The sequence below is a fragment of the Zeugodacus cucurbitae genome, chromosome 6, assembly GCF_028554725.1.
Source record: "Zeugodacus cucurbitae isolate PBARC_wt_2022May chromosome 6, idZeuCucr1.2, whole genome shotgun sequence".
NCBI classification, from domain to species: domain Eukaryota; kingdom Metazoa; phylum Arthropoda; class Insecta; order Diptera; family Tephritidae; genus Zeugodacus; species Zeugodacus cucurbitae.
In genome coordinates this window covers 38064114-38081916 of record NC_071671.1, presented here as the reverse complement: position 1 = coordinate 38081916, position 17803 = coordinate 38064114, and the positions used below count along the sequence as shown (strand labels likewise).

The following is a 17803-nucleotide window of genomic DNA, read 5'->3' as shown; positions in this document are numbered from 1 at the left end:
TAAGGTTGTGTCGATAGCCCAAAACAATTTGTAACAAAAAAGGAAAGGCTAAGTACGGGTCCAACCGAAGATTTTTTACTCTTGAAATTTATTGCTCTATTTTTATTAAGATAACACACAATTTGACCTATATATTCGACATAAAGTCCAATAGAAAATCATCATATATAGTATATGAGGGCTGATGTAATTCCAGAACCAATTTCACTCATTTTCACCACCAAGGTTAACGGGAATAGGGGCGACTTGGCACCTGTTAGTAGGCAAACATACGGCACATTCGGCCTTGAAATTACTTCTAAATTGCAAATGAACGAAACACCAGTCAGCAAAATCGTCAAAAATAGCGCTTTAACGAAAATTTTCCAAATATTCAAGAAGTCGTTGGAGGTACTGCACAGGATTTTAAAAGATCTTGATTGTCGATGAACGTTTTTGGTGGAGCCAGGATTCTGTTAGTAGGTGATTTACGCCAGACTCTTCCAATTATTCCTGGATCAACTGTTACTGACGGGCTAATCGCATGCCTAAAATCATTTAATTTGTGGCGACACATAAAGAATCGCCAATTAATAACTAACATATGAGTGTTTTTGCAACAATACCAAATTGCGATTGTAGAAATAGTTGGCAGTTGACACCTCGAAGGATTAATAGCATTTCCAACAGATTTCTTTCACTTCATTGACTCGAAAGAGAAGTATTCCTGACATGAAACCTCAATATGATAACCATAAATGACTGATTGAATGACCTATATTGGTGGTAAAAAAAATATCGATGATCTTAATGCGACAATTTAGAATTTCGGTCCAAGAGAGTTGACACAGCTACTAACCAGGATGACGTAGTCAATTATCCCAAACTATTTAAAATTGCCTGTACTTTGCAATTAAAAGTAGTGTGAGTTGTAATCATGCTGCGTAACATAAATCAACCTCGAGTAATCAATATCGTCGCCGAAGCCAAGATTGGACCAACTTAATTTAATGTATACCTTAGCCACAAAAACGTGTGGCCGGGTCTGCTAGTATTAGATATTGATATTCGACTGACCGAATTAACCGGATAGGGCATTATTCGAATAATAATATTCTGTTTGCAATATCCGGATAGTCGTAAGTTGTCGACTATTCGATTAACCGTTCATTTTGGCTATCCGGTTAAGCGTTCGTTGTCGATTATTCGAGAAGTGTAAGTAATTTCGATTAGTATTGAAAAAGGAGAAACTCACAAAATTGACATTTTCACAAATACAGTGGAACTTTCATAACTCGAACTTTTGAATTGGCAATAGCGTTTCGAAATCAAATTTCCTTCCATAACTCGCGCTTCTATAACTTGAAGATCTCCATAGCTCGAACTGTAGAATTGGTAATAGAAATCAAATTTCATACAAATTTCCTTCCAGTAATCGAACTTTTCAAAAATATAAAATTTTACTATCGAGGCAGAATTTTAAAAGAATCCCTATATCGAATGGAGGCGAATAAAAAGTATGATATTACACTTATGGATTGCATGGGATACAGACGTCAAAAGTTAAACAATTGCAAACTGCAACAAACAAAATTACAGAATACAGGTTTTAACGTACATATGTACATAAAACTTTATGCGAAGTAAATCTATATTTTACAGCTCTTTGAATAATTTTATATTTTAATGAAAATTCTATAACTCGAAGTTTTTTGATCTACTGTAAAAACAAACAAAAATCAAAGGCTGTTTGGATTTCAAATAATTTTCATTTATTCAAATACTCGCAGCAGAGCAACTATTCGAATTTTTGCTATAAAAAATCGAATTTTTTGGAATTTTTGATCAATACTAGAGCGTTCCACGCGTTTACATGTGCTGAGTACACCTAACAAAAGAGTCATTCGGTCAAGCCGTTTTTGAGATACAATGGAGAAAAGTTTGAAAAACATAGTTTCAAGAAATACGGGTTCAAAGTTTCCAGCTGCCTACTGAGCGCTTCGGAAAGCTCCTTCTTCTATTCTCTGTTAGAAGGAACACATATACATTGAATAACTTTAGAATATCTGAGGGATTTCCCGATATTTTCAGTAAAAAATTATTCGAAAACTTCGAGGTCTTCATGTTCCATATTTTTTTTCGGGCTTTAACGGGCTATGCCACACTAGAAATGAAGTATTTATGCAAAGTTTTGTTTCGATATCTTCACTGGTGCTTAATTTATAGATTGCTAAGAGAACGAATCAAATGAGCATCTAAATTGTGGTATGAGGAAAGTAGGCATGGTTGTGAATCGATTACTCCCATTTTCTAACTATAGATGCCAAGGAAATGTCATGGACCGAATTTCGTTGAAATTGATCGAGTAGTTTTTGAGATATGGGTTTTGACCCATAAGTGGGTAGAGCCACGCTCATTTCAAAGTTTGTATAGAAATTTAAGTGCAGCCCTTCTGGACCATCTTACTGAATTAAAGCATTAGTTTTAAATGAAACAACTTTAGAGAGTTTGAAATAAATAAAATCGTGGTACAAACATAATTAAAACAAGTAAGGAAGGTCGAAGTTCGGGTGTAACCGATCATTATATACTCTCGCAATTTATTTATTTCATTTTATTATTATAACACACAATTTTACGCACATATTCAGCATATATGGCATGGCGTCGCCACCCTATAAATACAGTATTTGTGCAAAGTTCTGTTCCGATATCTCACTAATGCTTACTTGATATATTGTAAAATAAACGACTCAGATCGACTTCAAAGTAGTTGTGAACCGATTTGGCCTATTTTCATAACATATCATTGGGAAGCCAGAAATATATTATGAACAGAAATCCATTGAAATTGGTCGAATAGTTTCGGAGAAATGGTTTTTGACCCATAAGTGGGCGAAGCCACGCCCATTAAAATTTAGTATACCAATTTGAGTGCAGCTCTTCTGTATCACCTTTATAATGAAATGTAAGGTTTCTGGTATTTTTCCTTTCCAAGTTAAACCATTTTTAGTAATTTTCAGAATAACCTTTGTATGGGAGATGGGAGATGGATACCATTTTTAGACTGTATAAGGAAGTGCCTGAAGGAAACGACTCCCGAGAGTTTCGTTAATCTACCTTTAACTACCTTAACTTAGTAGGGCGGGGTTAGCACACCATCCCAAAAATATTACAACCAAATATGTCCCTACTTAGTACGATCTTTTGTACTTTCATAACTTAATTTATGGCTTAGTTATAGCTCTTTATTGGTTTCGGTTATCGCTATTTTGTGGGCCTTCATTTTGATATATGTATAACCCCATATTTGACTCGTTTAGTTTTAGGACTTACAACCAACTGTTAGGCGAACAAAACTATAATACTCTCTTAGGAACTTTTGCGAGGATATAAAAATTGAGTTGTACAACAGAAGTGTCATAATTTTAGAAAATGCAGCATCTTACACCGAGATAAGTTTAAAAAGAGTGAAGATATTTTTTTTACCTAGGTACACGACTTTAGTTTGTCAGGCTTTGGATCAAGGAATTATTAAAAATTTCAAAGTTATTTTTCGAAATTTTCAGTTAAAGATATTTTAGTAAGAATAGAGACTGACTCGCCTGAAAAAATAAATGTTTTACAGGCAATATATTTTATTAAAGAAGAGAAGGGAGAAGGCCCGAACGGAAACCAAAAAAAAAAAAAAAACATATGTACATAAATACATATTCACTCCACAAAAACGGAAGTACATAATTAACAGTCTCTTAAAAGACCATCGCAAGGTAAGGCGGTCTTTGACCCAGGCATTTAAAATTAATATCATGAAAAATATTTTTGAACAGTCATTTTGACAAAATATTTAGAAAAGCTTTTGTATAGTAAAGTGCTGGTATTTGGTGGCACATATCTGGTATTAATTCATAGCATAGTACTGTTACTACATACATACCTGTAACGGGTATAAGCAACCGTTTTGTGGGCATGGCAATGGACCGAATCCGCTTAATGAAATATCAATTGTTTCAAAAAAATATATTATTTTAATTGTACAATCATTACTCATTTTCTTTATTCTTTAAAATATGTCGTATCAATTACATAGTAAGCCTTACGAAATACTATTAAATATAGAGTGCGAACTTATATATACATCATTAGGTATATTTTTTTAATATAATGCTGTGTAAAAAACCAAATCGTTAAACAACTATTGCGAACTAAGCAACATTTCTAATGTCTATAAATCATTTTTAAATTGTGAATACTTAATAGTAATGTATAAAATTAATCTTTTGCTGGCACTTCAATTACTCGGGGCTTATCGATAATACGAGCGGTTTTGTTTCCCTTTTCAACAATACCAATAATCCAAGCCTGGTATCCCTCCTGCTTCTCTATATCTTTGCAGTAAGCAGCAGCTTGTTCTCTTGGCAAACAGATAAGAAGACCTCCAGAAGTTTCTGCTGAATGTCCTTGTAATAATTGAAACATATTTCCACATGCCTTTGCAACTGCAGCCATTTTAGCAATTACGGGAAGGTTATGTATAACAAATGATACATCTTTTTTCTGATGTGAAGCAAGAGTTTGTGCGTGTCCTAATAAACCAAAGCCGGTGATATCGGTTGATCCATGAGCGTTGTATTTGTGCATTAGACGAGCTGCTGTTCGATTCAATCGAGCCATTGAACTCATTGCTCGATGGTATGCTTTGCGGACATCTTCTTCGGAAACTACAAGTTTAATGCGATTCCACCGTTCTGGTTGATCTAACCACTGGTGAGCATTCACAGCAACTTGAGTTCCGAGAGGTTTGGTAAGCACCAACACATCGCCTACGACTGCATTATCTGGAACTATATACTCATTTGGTTGACATATGGTCGAAGCCACTCCGCCAATGGTGCACCAAGGATTCACCACACTTTGTCCACCAGTAACAGTGGTTCCAGCTTCGAGAGCTGAATCTTTAAAACCGCGCATTATTAGTGGAACGACTACATCGCGCTCTTTTTCCGTCATTTTTGTGCTTACAGCTAGCAACATCAGCATATTATCGCAATCTGTGACACCCATTGCATACAAGTCACTTAAAACGTTGGCACATGCTATCTTTCCCATCATATAGGGATCATCAACAATAGGATAAAAGAAGTCTGTTGTCTGAACTAAACATAAACCACCGTGACGAAGTGGAATAACAGAGCAATCCAAACCGATGCCAATGCGTGGTATAGCCATATTCATAAACTGAGCATCTTGATCCGAGGCATTAGAATAATCTTGCTGCAATGCCGAAACAAGTTTACCAAGAACTTCTTGTGGCACTTTACAACCACGACCCTTCAAATCAGCAAACCTAGTCAATCGAAAAGATGGTTCCAGATCATGAGCAGTTGGATCAAATGGTCGACGGAGTTCGGCGCCACCACCACCTCCTTGCAATTCAAGATGTGCAGAATTCAATGCCTCCACTTGGTAACTCATTGCAAATTCTTTTTTCTCAACCAATAAAAATTAACTTTGACCAAGTTCTTTTCAAATTAAACACTTCAACTGCGGCACAATATATGATTTGATAGAAAGGTTAAGTATTAATGGCTACCTTTTAGCGCTCGCTTCGACAAATAACTCACATTCTCCCTCAGCACACACACTATTGCCATTAGCCATGCATGTACATAAAAATTTAACCCGAAGCTGCGTCAGTGTAAGTATACGCTGCTCCTATTGGCTAATTTAGCAATGGCGGTATGAATCGGGCGAAGTCAGTATTTCTCCCGGCGGTCATAGTAGGCGATTGAGTATTTTCTGGCAGTGTTCATAGCATTTTAACTAATGAATTGCTGTCAAATCTTGCCGTGAACCAGAGTTACCAGAATTTTCAATTTAAAAATTGTTAACATCAAAAATTGTTCTTGTTAGGAATTCGTTAAAATTTACTGATGAAAAGAAATCCACAAGTATTTATTTCAATCGTTAACAAGAGATTCAAATCCATAGATAATATTTATAATTATAAAGGCAGCAAAACTTTACATGAAATTGAATACTCCTATGATTTATAATATCGAATATTTACAACAACAATTATATACATTTTAATTTTTAAGGAGTACAATTTTTGTTATGATTAATGTCTGTCTCATAATATTGAGAATATAAATAATTGTCCTATGAGGAACTAAATTTAGAAATAGTTAATAAAAAATGTTAATAATTTCTTTGGTATGAAGTAACAATGAAGCAAGTACTATCTTAAAACATTCTTCACTAAAGCTATTTAACTTGTATATAAATTTACAATTATTTCATTGCGATTGTAACTCAGTATATACAGTATAAAAACTTTGATTTGTTTACATTATATTTCATCTTTTAACACACCACCGAGGCGTACTTGGGTTGTGTGCTACGCTTTTGCTACAATTGTGGTAATTACGGTGTTGTGCTAGCCTTTAATCTTCACAAACATTTTAAAGTCCGATGAACAGTATTTATTAATTATTAAATAAAATAATTTTTTTCATTATTATTGGAATTATTTTAAATTATTTCGCATATTTATTAAATTTTATGGTGGTATTAAATGCTATTTATTGATAAGTTAGTTATATTTTATGTACAAGTGTATAACGCGATTCAACTAATTTTTGGATTGACACTGCATTTGGCGCTTTAAAATTTTAAAAGATTTAATATTAACATGAAAAAATTTGAATAATTTTCACTAAATAACCTTTAAAGAGTATGAAAGTTCTTGCCAAACTTTTCAAGCTTTGGCAATGTCTTCCATAGATAGTCAGTAATCTATTAACCATGGTAATGAAATTGATTTAATTGAAAACGATTTCCTTCAGAGAAATTCATTTGCATATTTTTTTGGTTATATGTATAATGTATATTTTAAAATGCACTATTGTTTGCTGTCTTTAACACTATTCGAGAAAGGCTAAATCTCTGAATATGCCTATACTTTTACAAAATAAAAATTGTAGTATTCGTCAAACTTAATAAAAGCTCTTGAGCCTTTTACAAATTTCATAAAAAACTTGAATTAGTATTAAATGACGATTTTGATTCTTGTTACCTTGGACCTGATGTGTTGAAATACCTATTCAATAGGATCATGACATATTTTGTTTAAAAAATGTTTAATAAGGAGGCGACCACGTATCGTTTCAAGCTCATAAAGCTTTTGTGTACTTCCAAGCTTTGCAATTCAAAGCCTTTTTCATATAAATATTTGTAAATAATTTAAGTAAAAACAACAAAAAAGCATTTTTTTAATTTTGTGTCAGTAAAGTATAAATAAATGTGGCCAAAAATAACTTACCACAGAGAAGTACTTATATGAGAGCTGTATTTTATTCTCACCACTTATAAAATTTCTCATCTACATTAAATAAATTTTTTGAATATAATATAGCACACATTGATGTTAAAATCTTCTATAAGTGAAATATAGCATAAATAAATAATTTCGCTTTATATAAGACAGCAATATATATAATATTTGCTATTTTATGACTAAAGTTTTACAAAAATGAAGTACTCCATATATACAGCACAGTGTTTTTCCAAGATGGCGGATATCTTACCACCGAGAATTCCCCACGAATAAGGTTTTCTACTGTATGTACTGTGGTAAGTAATTTGAAAATGTCATGCCAATAGAGTCCAATTTAATAATATTGAATTCTCTACGGTCCAAATGAGTAAGATATTTTTGTTTTAGTATCGATTTAAAATAGTGAAATAAACAAAATTTCGAGAAAAAATTTAGCAGTTTACATTTTACTAAATAAATTAAATATATTTCAACAGTAGAATGAGGTGTTTTAGCAAAATTCGGAGGAATTGTCAATATTTTTTGTAGACTTTTACGCATAAACGAAAGACTTAAGCAACGAACTATATCCGTGTTCATGTCAATGTCGAATTTTCTCTTCAACAAACCTGTTTGAATATAAATATGACTAAGTTGTTACTTGGTTGTACTTTCCTTTTGTGTTTATGTGCAACAGTGAAGTCAGAATATGCATTTAATGAGCCCAAGTATAAGTGCCCAGCAAAGTAAGTGACAGTTTCTTAAATACTCGCAAAAGATATGGATAGTAAAATAATGCTTCTTAAGGCCGAAAGTCATCTACCCATGTACCTGTTGGAAGAACTCTGATGCAGGCATCTATGTGCGATGTGAAAACACGAACTTAGCAACACTCTCCATTGCGCTTGAAAACCTTGGAGCACTGGGCACTCCAGTGGAGCAGTTGGAAATTTTGAAGGGGCATTTCGGTAAAACAAAATAATATACATGCATTTTAATTTCAACATGTGTGTATGTTTCTGTTTTCACTTGTTTACCTTCTACAGTACGTTTATATGGGCCAGTATTTTCGAAAGTGAGAACTAGGTTACTGACCATATCTGATACGCCGATAGTAACCATTGAGGATTACCCATTCTTCGGTGTAAACAAAACCATAGAGGAGCTGCGCTTACTCAACACCAATTTAACAACGTTTACACCACTATCTTTTGGGGTAATTTCTAACGTTACACGAACATTAAAAGCTCTGTTAATTATTTTTTTGTGTTTGTAGATATTAGGAAATGTCAAAGAACTCGTAATTGATGGACATTCCTTGCAAAGTATCAGGAAAGATGCTTTCGATGGCCAAGTCATTGGGAGCAAGCTAGAAGTCTTAAGAATTATCAACGGCCAGTTAAACGATGTTTCAATTGAAACTTTTCAGGTATTCACATTTGGTCTATAACAAAATTGTTTAAAAAATATTTTATCAACATCTGCTGTTAACTATGTTTTGCAAAAATGCAGCCTCTGCGAAAACTCAGGATTCTTGATTTACATGGCAACCGCTTAGAGAATCTCAAAAAAAATCAATTCAAGAATCTAAGGACGGTGGAGATCTTAGATATTAGTTTCAATAACCTTAAAAAGCTTGAGGCACAGCATATCGCAGATTTAACCAAGTTGGGTTGGTGCAATGCCTCTCATAATGCACTTACAGAAATTTCGAGGTGTGTATTACCATGCACTTTCTAGAACATTTTTCGAAAATAATAAGTTAAATATTTAGAGGAACTTTTGCCCGCAACTCCGTTTTGAAGTTATTGAATTTGTCGCACAACAATATCACACGTCTGGACGCGAACAGTTTCCGTGGGATGCGGTTTTTAAGGTAAATTCAAATACGATGTGCTTACACTCTTGTTTGAAACGCATAACCTCATTTTACCATATTAAAATGTTCATGTTTGTCATATGAATGTTCTTTATTTATTATCCGGAATCTTTAACTATATTACCTCAAATAAGGATCTCTGTCGTTTTATGTAATATAATATGTATATTTTTCACTAAATAACCTTTAAAGAGTATGAAAGTTCTTGCCAAACTTTTCAAGCTTTGGCAATGTCTTCCATAGATAGTCAGTAATCTATTAACCATGGTAATGAAATTGATTTAATTGAAAACGATTTCCTTCAGAGAAATTTATTTGCATATTTTTTTGGTTATATGTATAATGTTTATTTTAAAATGCACTATTGTTTGCTGTCTTTAACACTATTCGTGTTATATATATTACCTCAAATAAGGATCTCTGTCGTTTTATGTAATATAATATGTATATTTTTAATACATGTACGTATGTATATATGTATATTTTCAATTTGTATTCTTTCATTGTTAAAGACGCTTGTTTTTGAGTGATAATAAAATCAATGATGTTGGCAGAGGCACTTTCGGCTCCATTGGAAAAATTGGCACAATTGATCTGGCTAGAAATTTTTTGAAAAAAGTTGAATTTCAAATGTTCTCACAACTTAATTACGTCGAGGTAGATATACAAAATTTATATTACTTTATGCACCAGTATTAATTAATTAACAATTTTTAGCTTATTGATTTGGCTGAGAATAACATAACGATCGTGGAAAAGCACTCCTTTAAGGATATCTACCAATCAACAATAAATATTTCACATAACGCTTTGGAAAAAATAGAGTCACTCGCTTTCGAAAATTGTGTAAACATTACAATTTTGGACTTGTCTTTCAACAGGCTCACGAATTTTTCGCGAAATGCATTTGATCTCACCACATTTGCAACGGAGTTCCAAGTCAGCTACAATTTCCTCACAAATTTAGCGCAGGTGATCTTGCAATAAAAGTAATTATTTGTATAAGACGTAATAATTTGTGTTGCAGGTTCCTTTCCAAAATATGACCGGCATCAAAGTTATTAATGCATCGCATAATTATATTGCGGAGGTGCCGAAAAACTGTTTTCCAAAACTGTATGAGCTGCACACCATAGACATTTCACACAACAACATCTCATTGATTGCAAATGGCGTCTTTCAGACACTCTTCTCACTACGTTTGCTGAACCTTAGCCACAATAGCTTAACGGAGATTAAGTCTTCAGTTTTTGGCACGCTTCCCACATTGCTGGACATGAATCTCAGCCACAATAAATTAACATCGATTGTGCGTGGCGCACTGGCAAAGCTTACAAGTTTGCGCTTTTTGGACCTCAGCAATAATCAGCTCGAAAAACTCTTCCAGATTCCAATCTCCCTGAACGAGCTAAATTTGGAGAGCAATCGTTTAACTGGCATACCAGCAAGCACTTGGCCCGTTATGAATTCGCTGCTGTTTTTGAACTTAAATGACAATCAAATTGGAGATTCATTATCAGCGCAAAGTTTCACGGGTCTGCTTGTGTTACAAAGATTGAAGCTAAATAAAAATGGCATAACCTTGCCACCGATTGAATGTCTTGCCGGCATGTCGACACTGCAGTATTTGCAATTAGAGGTGAGTCCAACATGCAAAATAGACAAAGCTGTAAAGTAAGTCTTTATTTATTCCAATATTATATTAATACGTATGAAAAAATTATGATAATATAATTATTTATTAGCATAACAACATAACAACGTTGGATAAGAGTGCTTTCGGAAAGTTGCCAGTCCTGTTTGAACTTAATTTACATGCTAATGGGGTTCAGGATATAAGGTTAGTATTACTCTAATTACTATTCTCGCTATTATTATTAATTTGCTCGGAGCCGAAACAATCCGACGATATAAAAATAAAGTAAGCTTAGTTTGGGTACGTTGAAGTCGGAGACGTTATTTAATCGAGTAACTTCAAAATCACATATTTAAATATTTAGGCGATACCCGTTCTTTAGCAAAACATCTTAATTTGTCGATTTCACAAGGCAAAATTATAAAAAAAAACATTAACATTTCAGCAAGCGCTCCTTCGAAGGCCTTTTGCAATTGCTTACACTCAATCTCTCCTCCAATAACATCAAAAGTATACCAACAGACGCATTTATTGGCTTACCTTCGCTGAGGAAGTTGGATCTGTCTTTTAACCAACTGTCAAAATTGGATAATAAAACAAATGGCGTACTTGATGATTTGCTCAGTTTAGAAGAGGTATGTACACAAATGTAAATATTTATGTAATGATGTAGTTATATATATAAAAGTAATCAAATAATTTCAGTTAAATTTGAGCCACAACAAAATAAGTTTCATCACGAAAAAAACATTCCCATCCAATCAATATATACCGTACAACCTGAAGCGATTGGATCTTAGCTACAATCAAATGCCGGTGTTGACGTACGATATCACTTTCGGAACCAAAAAACTGTTGACTTTGAATTTATCGAATAATCATATAAACGAAATCCGAAGAGGCGTTTTGGCAAATTTTACGGAATTACAATCACTGGATTTATCCAACAACGAACTGACTAACCTTGCATCCGAAGAGCATGTATTCGATCTGCCGAAGAATCTGACCAACATCAATCTGAGCAACAATCAGATATACAAAATCCCAATTTCAAATTTTAAAAAAGCCATGCAATTCGAAAACATTGATCTGCGCAACAATAAATTGCGCGACTTTCCGCAACTATTAGTACTAATGCTTCGCAACGGCACCAATGTATATTTTGCTGGAAATTCGTTGGATTGCAGTTGTGCTGCGCGTCCACTAAAGCATTTCATGATGGAAAAATCAAAAATAGACAATGACTTAGAAAATGTAGAGTGTAGTACGCCGTCGTTTTATAAGAACCAGCGACTTATGGAAGTGTTGGACGAGAATTTGCAATGCATCTTAGAGGATAGAGATCTCTACAAGGGTGTAGCTTTCGAAGAGCTTTCAGATGTACTGTTTCGAGATATTAAAGTGTAAGTATGTAATATGTGATGGCCTGTTTTATATAATACCAGCAGACCGCTTCGGCTTCGCACGGGTTTAAACAAACATTTCAAAAGTTATAAGTTATAGGTTTTGAAATTTTGTTCAGCAAGCAGCTGCGAGTGTTCGTTCCTCGACTTTCTCCACCGCGAGTAGCTTTTGAGTTTATCCTCTTTATAATAGTAGTATATGTAGATGAATATATATGTATTTCTTAATTTTTTTCAGCACTGATTATGGAAATCTTACAGTACGTTTCTTTGTTACCGCTGCGAGAGATATAGCTGACTTTTTAATTTATATTCGAAACAACGAAAACGATGTCTTGTATCAAGGAGAGGCAGCGTATAATGAGCGAACGCATGAGATCCGCATCGAAACTATTCGCGACAAGATTAAAGGCCAAAATGCGGAGATATGCATAATATCCAAGGATAGCAATGGCATAACGGGTCGTTGGTTTAGTGCACAGTGTACAAATCTGCCCAATTTGAAACAAAAACGTAAAGGCATATTCACGTTTACTTCGTATAGTTCCGCTGATCGTACAACAACGAAAGCTATGCTATCAATAACCATATCCTGGTTAACGATTGTTTTTTCCACAATTGCGGTAAACACTCAAATTTAACAACGGATTTTCAACCACATTAATACCACATTAATGGAATCCTCACTGCCAAACAAATTACATTCATATATACATACATATATTATTATGTATGTATTATTCTATAGCAAATAATCATTCCTTTTGTGATAATGTTTTTAACGAATTTTATTGAATAAAGTTGATTTTGTTTAATTATATCATTAATGAACCACCATTATAAGTGAATTTATATGGAAATTCAAAAGCAGTTCCAAGTCAATTCCCCTTTTTTTAAGAATTATCTAGCAGGAAGAAACACAATATCCAATATATTTACTATAAATAATAAACAATATATTTTAAACCATATATATTTATGAAAGTAATAATGAAGAGTATTCTGAATGGCAGTGAGAGTATAACACCCCCTTGACAAAACAACAAAGCCGATGCATTGCCGACCAAGCTATTCAAACACAACGGCGAAGAGCTGATAAGGTGCTTGTATCAGTTTCTTTGCCGAATATGGTCGGCCGAAAGCATGATTGGAATCTAAGTCTAGAAAAGCACCTACATAATGAGGCCCGGCTCGTCTGGATATTGTGGCTGGTTAATATGCTACTTATCCAGACTGAACCACGACATAATAATAAGCCTTGACAATGTCGCATATAAAATCCTATCGAGCATACTGTGTGAAAGGCTAAAGCCCACCTTTAACAAACTGATTGATCCTTATCAGTGTGGCTTTAGAACTGGACAATCTACAACTGACCAGATATTCACCATGTGCCAAATATTGGTAAATACCGTGAAAAGAAGATCGACACACACCATCTCTTTGTTGATTTTAAAGATGCCCACCCTGCAACCATGCCGCTATGTCTAAAATTGACATTCCCGCTAAAACGAATACAGCTGTGAAAATTGATCGGGAAGGACCTCTCCGAGCCGTTCGATATCAAACAAGGTTTCAGACTGGGTGACTCACTATCCTGTGACTTCTTCAATCTATTGCTTGGAAAAATAATACTAGCTTCAACTAGAGCTATTATAAATATAAACGGTAACAATTATAGTCTGGAAATCCAATGCAGAATCAGTCTTGCCAAAAGCTTCTACTTTGGACTGAGCAGGCTACTGAAAATTTAAGTCCTCTCTCAACGAACCAAAAGCAAACTCTACAAGTCCCTCTTTATTCCCGTCCTGTTTATGGTGCAGAAGCGTGGACGATGTCAACATCCAATGAGACGGCAAGGAAGTTTGTAAGCGTATCATTTCCAGAAAAGGGCCCTTCATTAACGGTCTACCATATGTTAAAATTCTGTTCAAACATTTAATACAATTTGCGAACTATTAAAGTATAATATTCATCATTTCAACAATTTTTTCATACCATAATACTTCTATACTACATTTGGTTATACCATTTTTATTCAAAAATTATTATTGTTAACCTTATATTTTGAGTTTTTTAGAAGTTTAAAGGTTATTTGTGCATAACTGTAACAAAATGCTTCTGGCCAGTTTAGGACTCTGTACAATGCAGCCAATTAAAAAGCACACGTTTGAACGACTAATTTTATATTACAGTGATCCCCGTTTAAGTGTCTTTTAATATTTTTGACATTGAATGCGGGTATTGTCAAAAGTAAAACATATACATAGTTTTGTAATGTTTTTTTTTTGTTTTTTTTTTTGCATATTTATTGTTATTAATAAGTATTTTTGTTAAACGGAGATTACTGTATATTAACAAAGTTATACGCTCGAGGTTTAGACAAGGAAACTACGTCAAGTCAATAGCAGTTGGCAATGTAATGTATCTTCAAATCGCAGATACATTTTGACCGAATGTGAATAAGATGCTATCTCAGCCAGTGACGTGCTATCTTTCAAAGTATTGATCACTGGCAAAAGTGAAACAAACTTGTAGATGTGTATTTGCTATCCCTGATAAAATAAATTGTTAAATGCAGTGATAATTTTTATATAATGACACTGAACTGGCCCTTTCATGCTAATCATCTAAAAAATGCAATAAAAGCGGTGAAAACAAGAGCTCTAATTTCACCTGCCAATTTACTCCCTTAAGGGGGTCATCCGATGTGACGACCTATTTTTTAAGGATTTTTTAGAATTCTTTTCCTGCAATCAGTAAATAGATAGATAACACGACTCTACAATAATTTTTTTTTTCTTTGTCCAAAGTTTATTTTATGATTTTCTGATTAATTATGAACAAAAACGACAAGAAAGTACTTTCTTTTCGTATAAAGTTTGCTTTTGTAAAAGTTATAGTAATAATAGTATATTTGGGGTTAATTAAGAGATAGTACCAATTAACATAAAAGAAAAAGTAAAAGTGTGCACTTTTAAATTATTTTTTACTTTTTTGTAAGTTATTTTGATAGTAAAACATAGTTAAAATGTTTCTTTAAGTGATTTCATTTTCAATTAAAAATTAAAACCACATTTAAAAAAAAATATCGTTAAAACGGTGTTTTAACGGTATATTGATTAGTGCCTTAGTATTTAATGTATGCAATGTAAAGGATTGTTTGCCTTTGAGACCACAAATGATCCTAAACGAATAATAGCTAAAAACAAGTTAGGGTTGATGAAACAATTTGTTAAAAAACTGGATCAAACCTCAGAAGCTTTTGAATACTTAAAAAAGTTCTTCCCGAAGTTATCCGAAGCAAAGTTTAAACCCGGGGTTTTTGTTGGTCCGCAAATCAGACAGATTTTCGCCGATCAGAAATTTCCAACGTTGCAGGATCGTATTCAAAAAGCGAGTTGGAACAGTTTCAAAGCAGTCGTTTCTGGATTCTTAGGAAATAACAAAGCCGAAAACTACGAAAATCTAGTTGAAAATATGCTAAAAAAATTTGGCCATGGGCTGCAGAATGTCATTAAAAGTACATATGCTGCATGTTCATTTAGATAAATTCAAAAACAACATGGGAGCGTATTAAGAAGAGTAAGAAGAATGTTTTCACCAGGACATTATGAGCTTCGAACAACGTTATCATGGCCAATACAATGAAAACATGATGGGAGACTATATTTGGGGTTTATTAAGAGTTAGTACCTATGAACAGAAAAAAAAGTAAAAGTGCGCACTTTTAAGTTACTTTTTACTTTGTTGTAAGCTATTTTGATAGTAAAACTTAATTAAAATGTTTCTTTAAGTGATTTCATTTTCAATTAAAAATTAAAACCACCTATTTTAAATAAATAAAAAATATCGTTAAAACGGTGTCCTAAATAAAAAAGCAAACTTTTTCATGGCATATATTTTTTCGTCTAATTAAGACCTAAACAATGGAAATTTACTGCTTTAAAGTTAAGGTCAAAGTTTGTGTTGACCCGTGTAATAGATGTTAAATATATTTCGAAGTATAAATACGAATTTTAAGTTACAGCACTCTGAGCATCCCCGCCTCGAATAAATGGGCTCGCACTTCCTCCACGATTCCGGCAAACAAAATTAGTGGCTTTTTAATCTGTAAGCTTAAATGCATAAAATGGACTATTACGAAATGAATATACAAAAAATTGGACATTTGAAAAAAAAATGCGAATTTTGCTTTTTTTTGGTTTGTTTGCTATAGAAAATTGAAATTTGCTGAATGTACCCTATAAATGCCAAGTCATCCAGTCAAGCCGTTTTTGAGATTCGATGGAGGAAAGTTTAAAAAAAAAAACGTTCAAAATTTCAGCTCTCAACTCAACGCCTTTCTTCTAACTGCTGTATCTTTAAAACGACTTCGAATTTTTAAAAATTACTTTACCACCGTATGCTAGCTATGTTAAGAAAGCAATTTATGAAAAAAATCGTTTTTCTTTAGATGACTCCATGGTTCATAAATACATATATGAACATGAAATTTGTATTACACTAAATATCAATTGCAATGTTAAGAAACAAAATTGTAATATGAATTTTTTAATAAAGGAAATCAGATTCAAATGTGTGAGAGTTCAGATCAAAGCAAAGTGTTTTTCTGAACATTTTGGTCCTTCGATCCTCTTTTTGAAAAAGAATCGAGCTTAAGTGCAAGTACTATAAGCTTCTTAAAAGAAAAAGAGCATTACTTAGCCAAATAAATATAAATATAAGCCGGAAAGTAAAAGTTACAGCGAAAAAGTTTTAAAAGCGTCCTTGTGGCTAAACAACAAGAACAGTGCAAAAAAAATATCAACAAAAACCAACTATAAAGAACCAAATATGAAGAATTTGCTAACACGACAGAAGGAGTTGGGCGATCTGTCTGCGTTGGAGGAGAAGAATTACTACGAGCATGTAATGCAAACAATGGAGAATTCTATTCAGAATTTAAGAATTCAAAGTACTGCCGAAGGTCTTCAGCAGCAGAATCTATAGAATCTATGTCACAAACTATTCAGGTCGAACCACCTGAAGCTGCTTCTGGCGTTGAAAGAAAATATCAACGTCGAGCAAAAAAGCTCAAAACACACACTTGATGAAATTCAAGAAAATGAATTGAATTCTCTCGAGAAAATGAGAGAAATCAAAATCAAGCCTGAAATACAATTTGAGAATGTTGAAGAAGCAAGATTATAAAATTATCACCGCAAGAATAACGGAGAAATTAAACAATTATAATAGAACACAAACAATGTGTTCTAATGTTAAACTGCTGGATTGCAGGAAAAAGTCCGATGTTTTATGGAGAAATGAAACAATGGTCGTCATTCCACGATCTTTTTAAAAGTTTGGTGCATGATTCGAAGCACTTTTCTGAAGTGGAAAAGATGTTCCGATTGAAGACATCATTAGTGGAGAAGCTGGTAGATTAATTCAACATCTACCAGTAACTGAAACAAATTATGAAGCCGCTTGGCAAATTCTCAAGGAAAGATATGAGATTAGAAGGCTACAATTTACAGCACAAGTGGACAGACTACTTGATCAACAGCAAATGGATAAAGTGCAGAAAGCATGAAGCAGCTGTTGGA

General features: G+C 33.5%; 2 protein-coding genes across 2 annotated transcripts; one reads left to right on the top strand and one right to left on the bottom strand.

The window, feature by feature from the left end:
* Positions 1-4002: 4002 nt before the first annotated feature.
* On the bottom strand, positions 4003-5620 carry LOC105218857 (inactive selenide, water dikinase-like protein). The gene has a single exon (XM_011194704.3). It carries the CDS (start codon positions 5452-5454, stop codon positions 4252-4254), a length of 1203 nt encoding a protein of 400 aa, XP_011193006.1. The 5' UTR covers positions 5455-5620; the 3' UTR covers positions 4003-4251.
* A 1994-nt stretch (positions 5621-7614) lies between these two features.
* Igfals_4 (chaoptin) lies at positions 7615-13046 on the top strand. Its single transcript, XM_011194703.3, has 14 exons — positions 7615-7685; positions 7795-8043; positions 8105-8265; positions 8344-8513; positions 8574-8726; positions 8810-9012; positions 9072-9173; positions 9689-9833; positions 9894-10148; positions 10204-10815; positions 10922-11016; positions 11258-11447; positions 11518-12215; positions 12454-13046. Exons 2-14 carry the CDS (start codon positions 7943-7945, stop codon positions 12854-12856), a joined length of 3288 nt encoding a protein of 1095 aa, XP_011193005.1. The 5' UTR covers positions 7615-7685; positions 7795-7942; the 3' UTR covers positions 12857-13046.
* The last annotated feature ends 4757 nt before the right edge of the window (positions 13047-17803 follow it).

Bases quoted from the DNA above. Each gene is read 5' to 3' on its own strand.
- LOC105218857 (XM_011194704.3), bottom strand. From the start codon at position 5,454: ATGAGTTACCAAGTGGAGGCATTGAATTCTGCACATCTTGAATTGCAA.
- Igfals_4 (XM_011194703.3), top strand. From the start codon at position 7,943: ATGACTAAGTTGTTACTTGGTTGTACTTTCCTTTTGTGTTTATGTGCA. The intron at 8,266-8,343 runs GTAAAACAAAAT...TACCTTCTACAG, and splicing joins AATTTTGAAGGGGCATTTCG to TACGTTTATATGGGCCAGTA. The intron at 10,816-10,921 runs GTGAGTCCAACA...ATTATTTATTAG, and splicing joins TGCAGTATTTGCAATTAGAG to CATAACAACATAACAACGTT.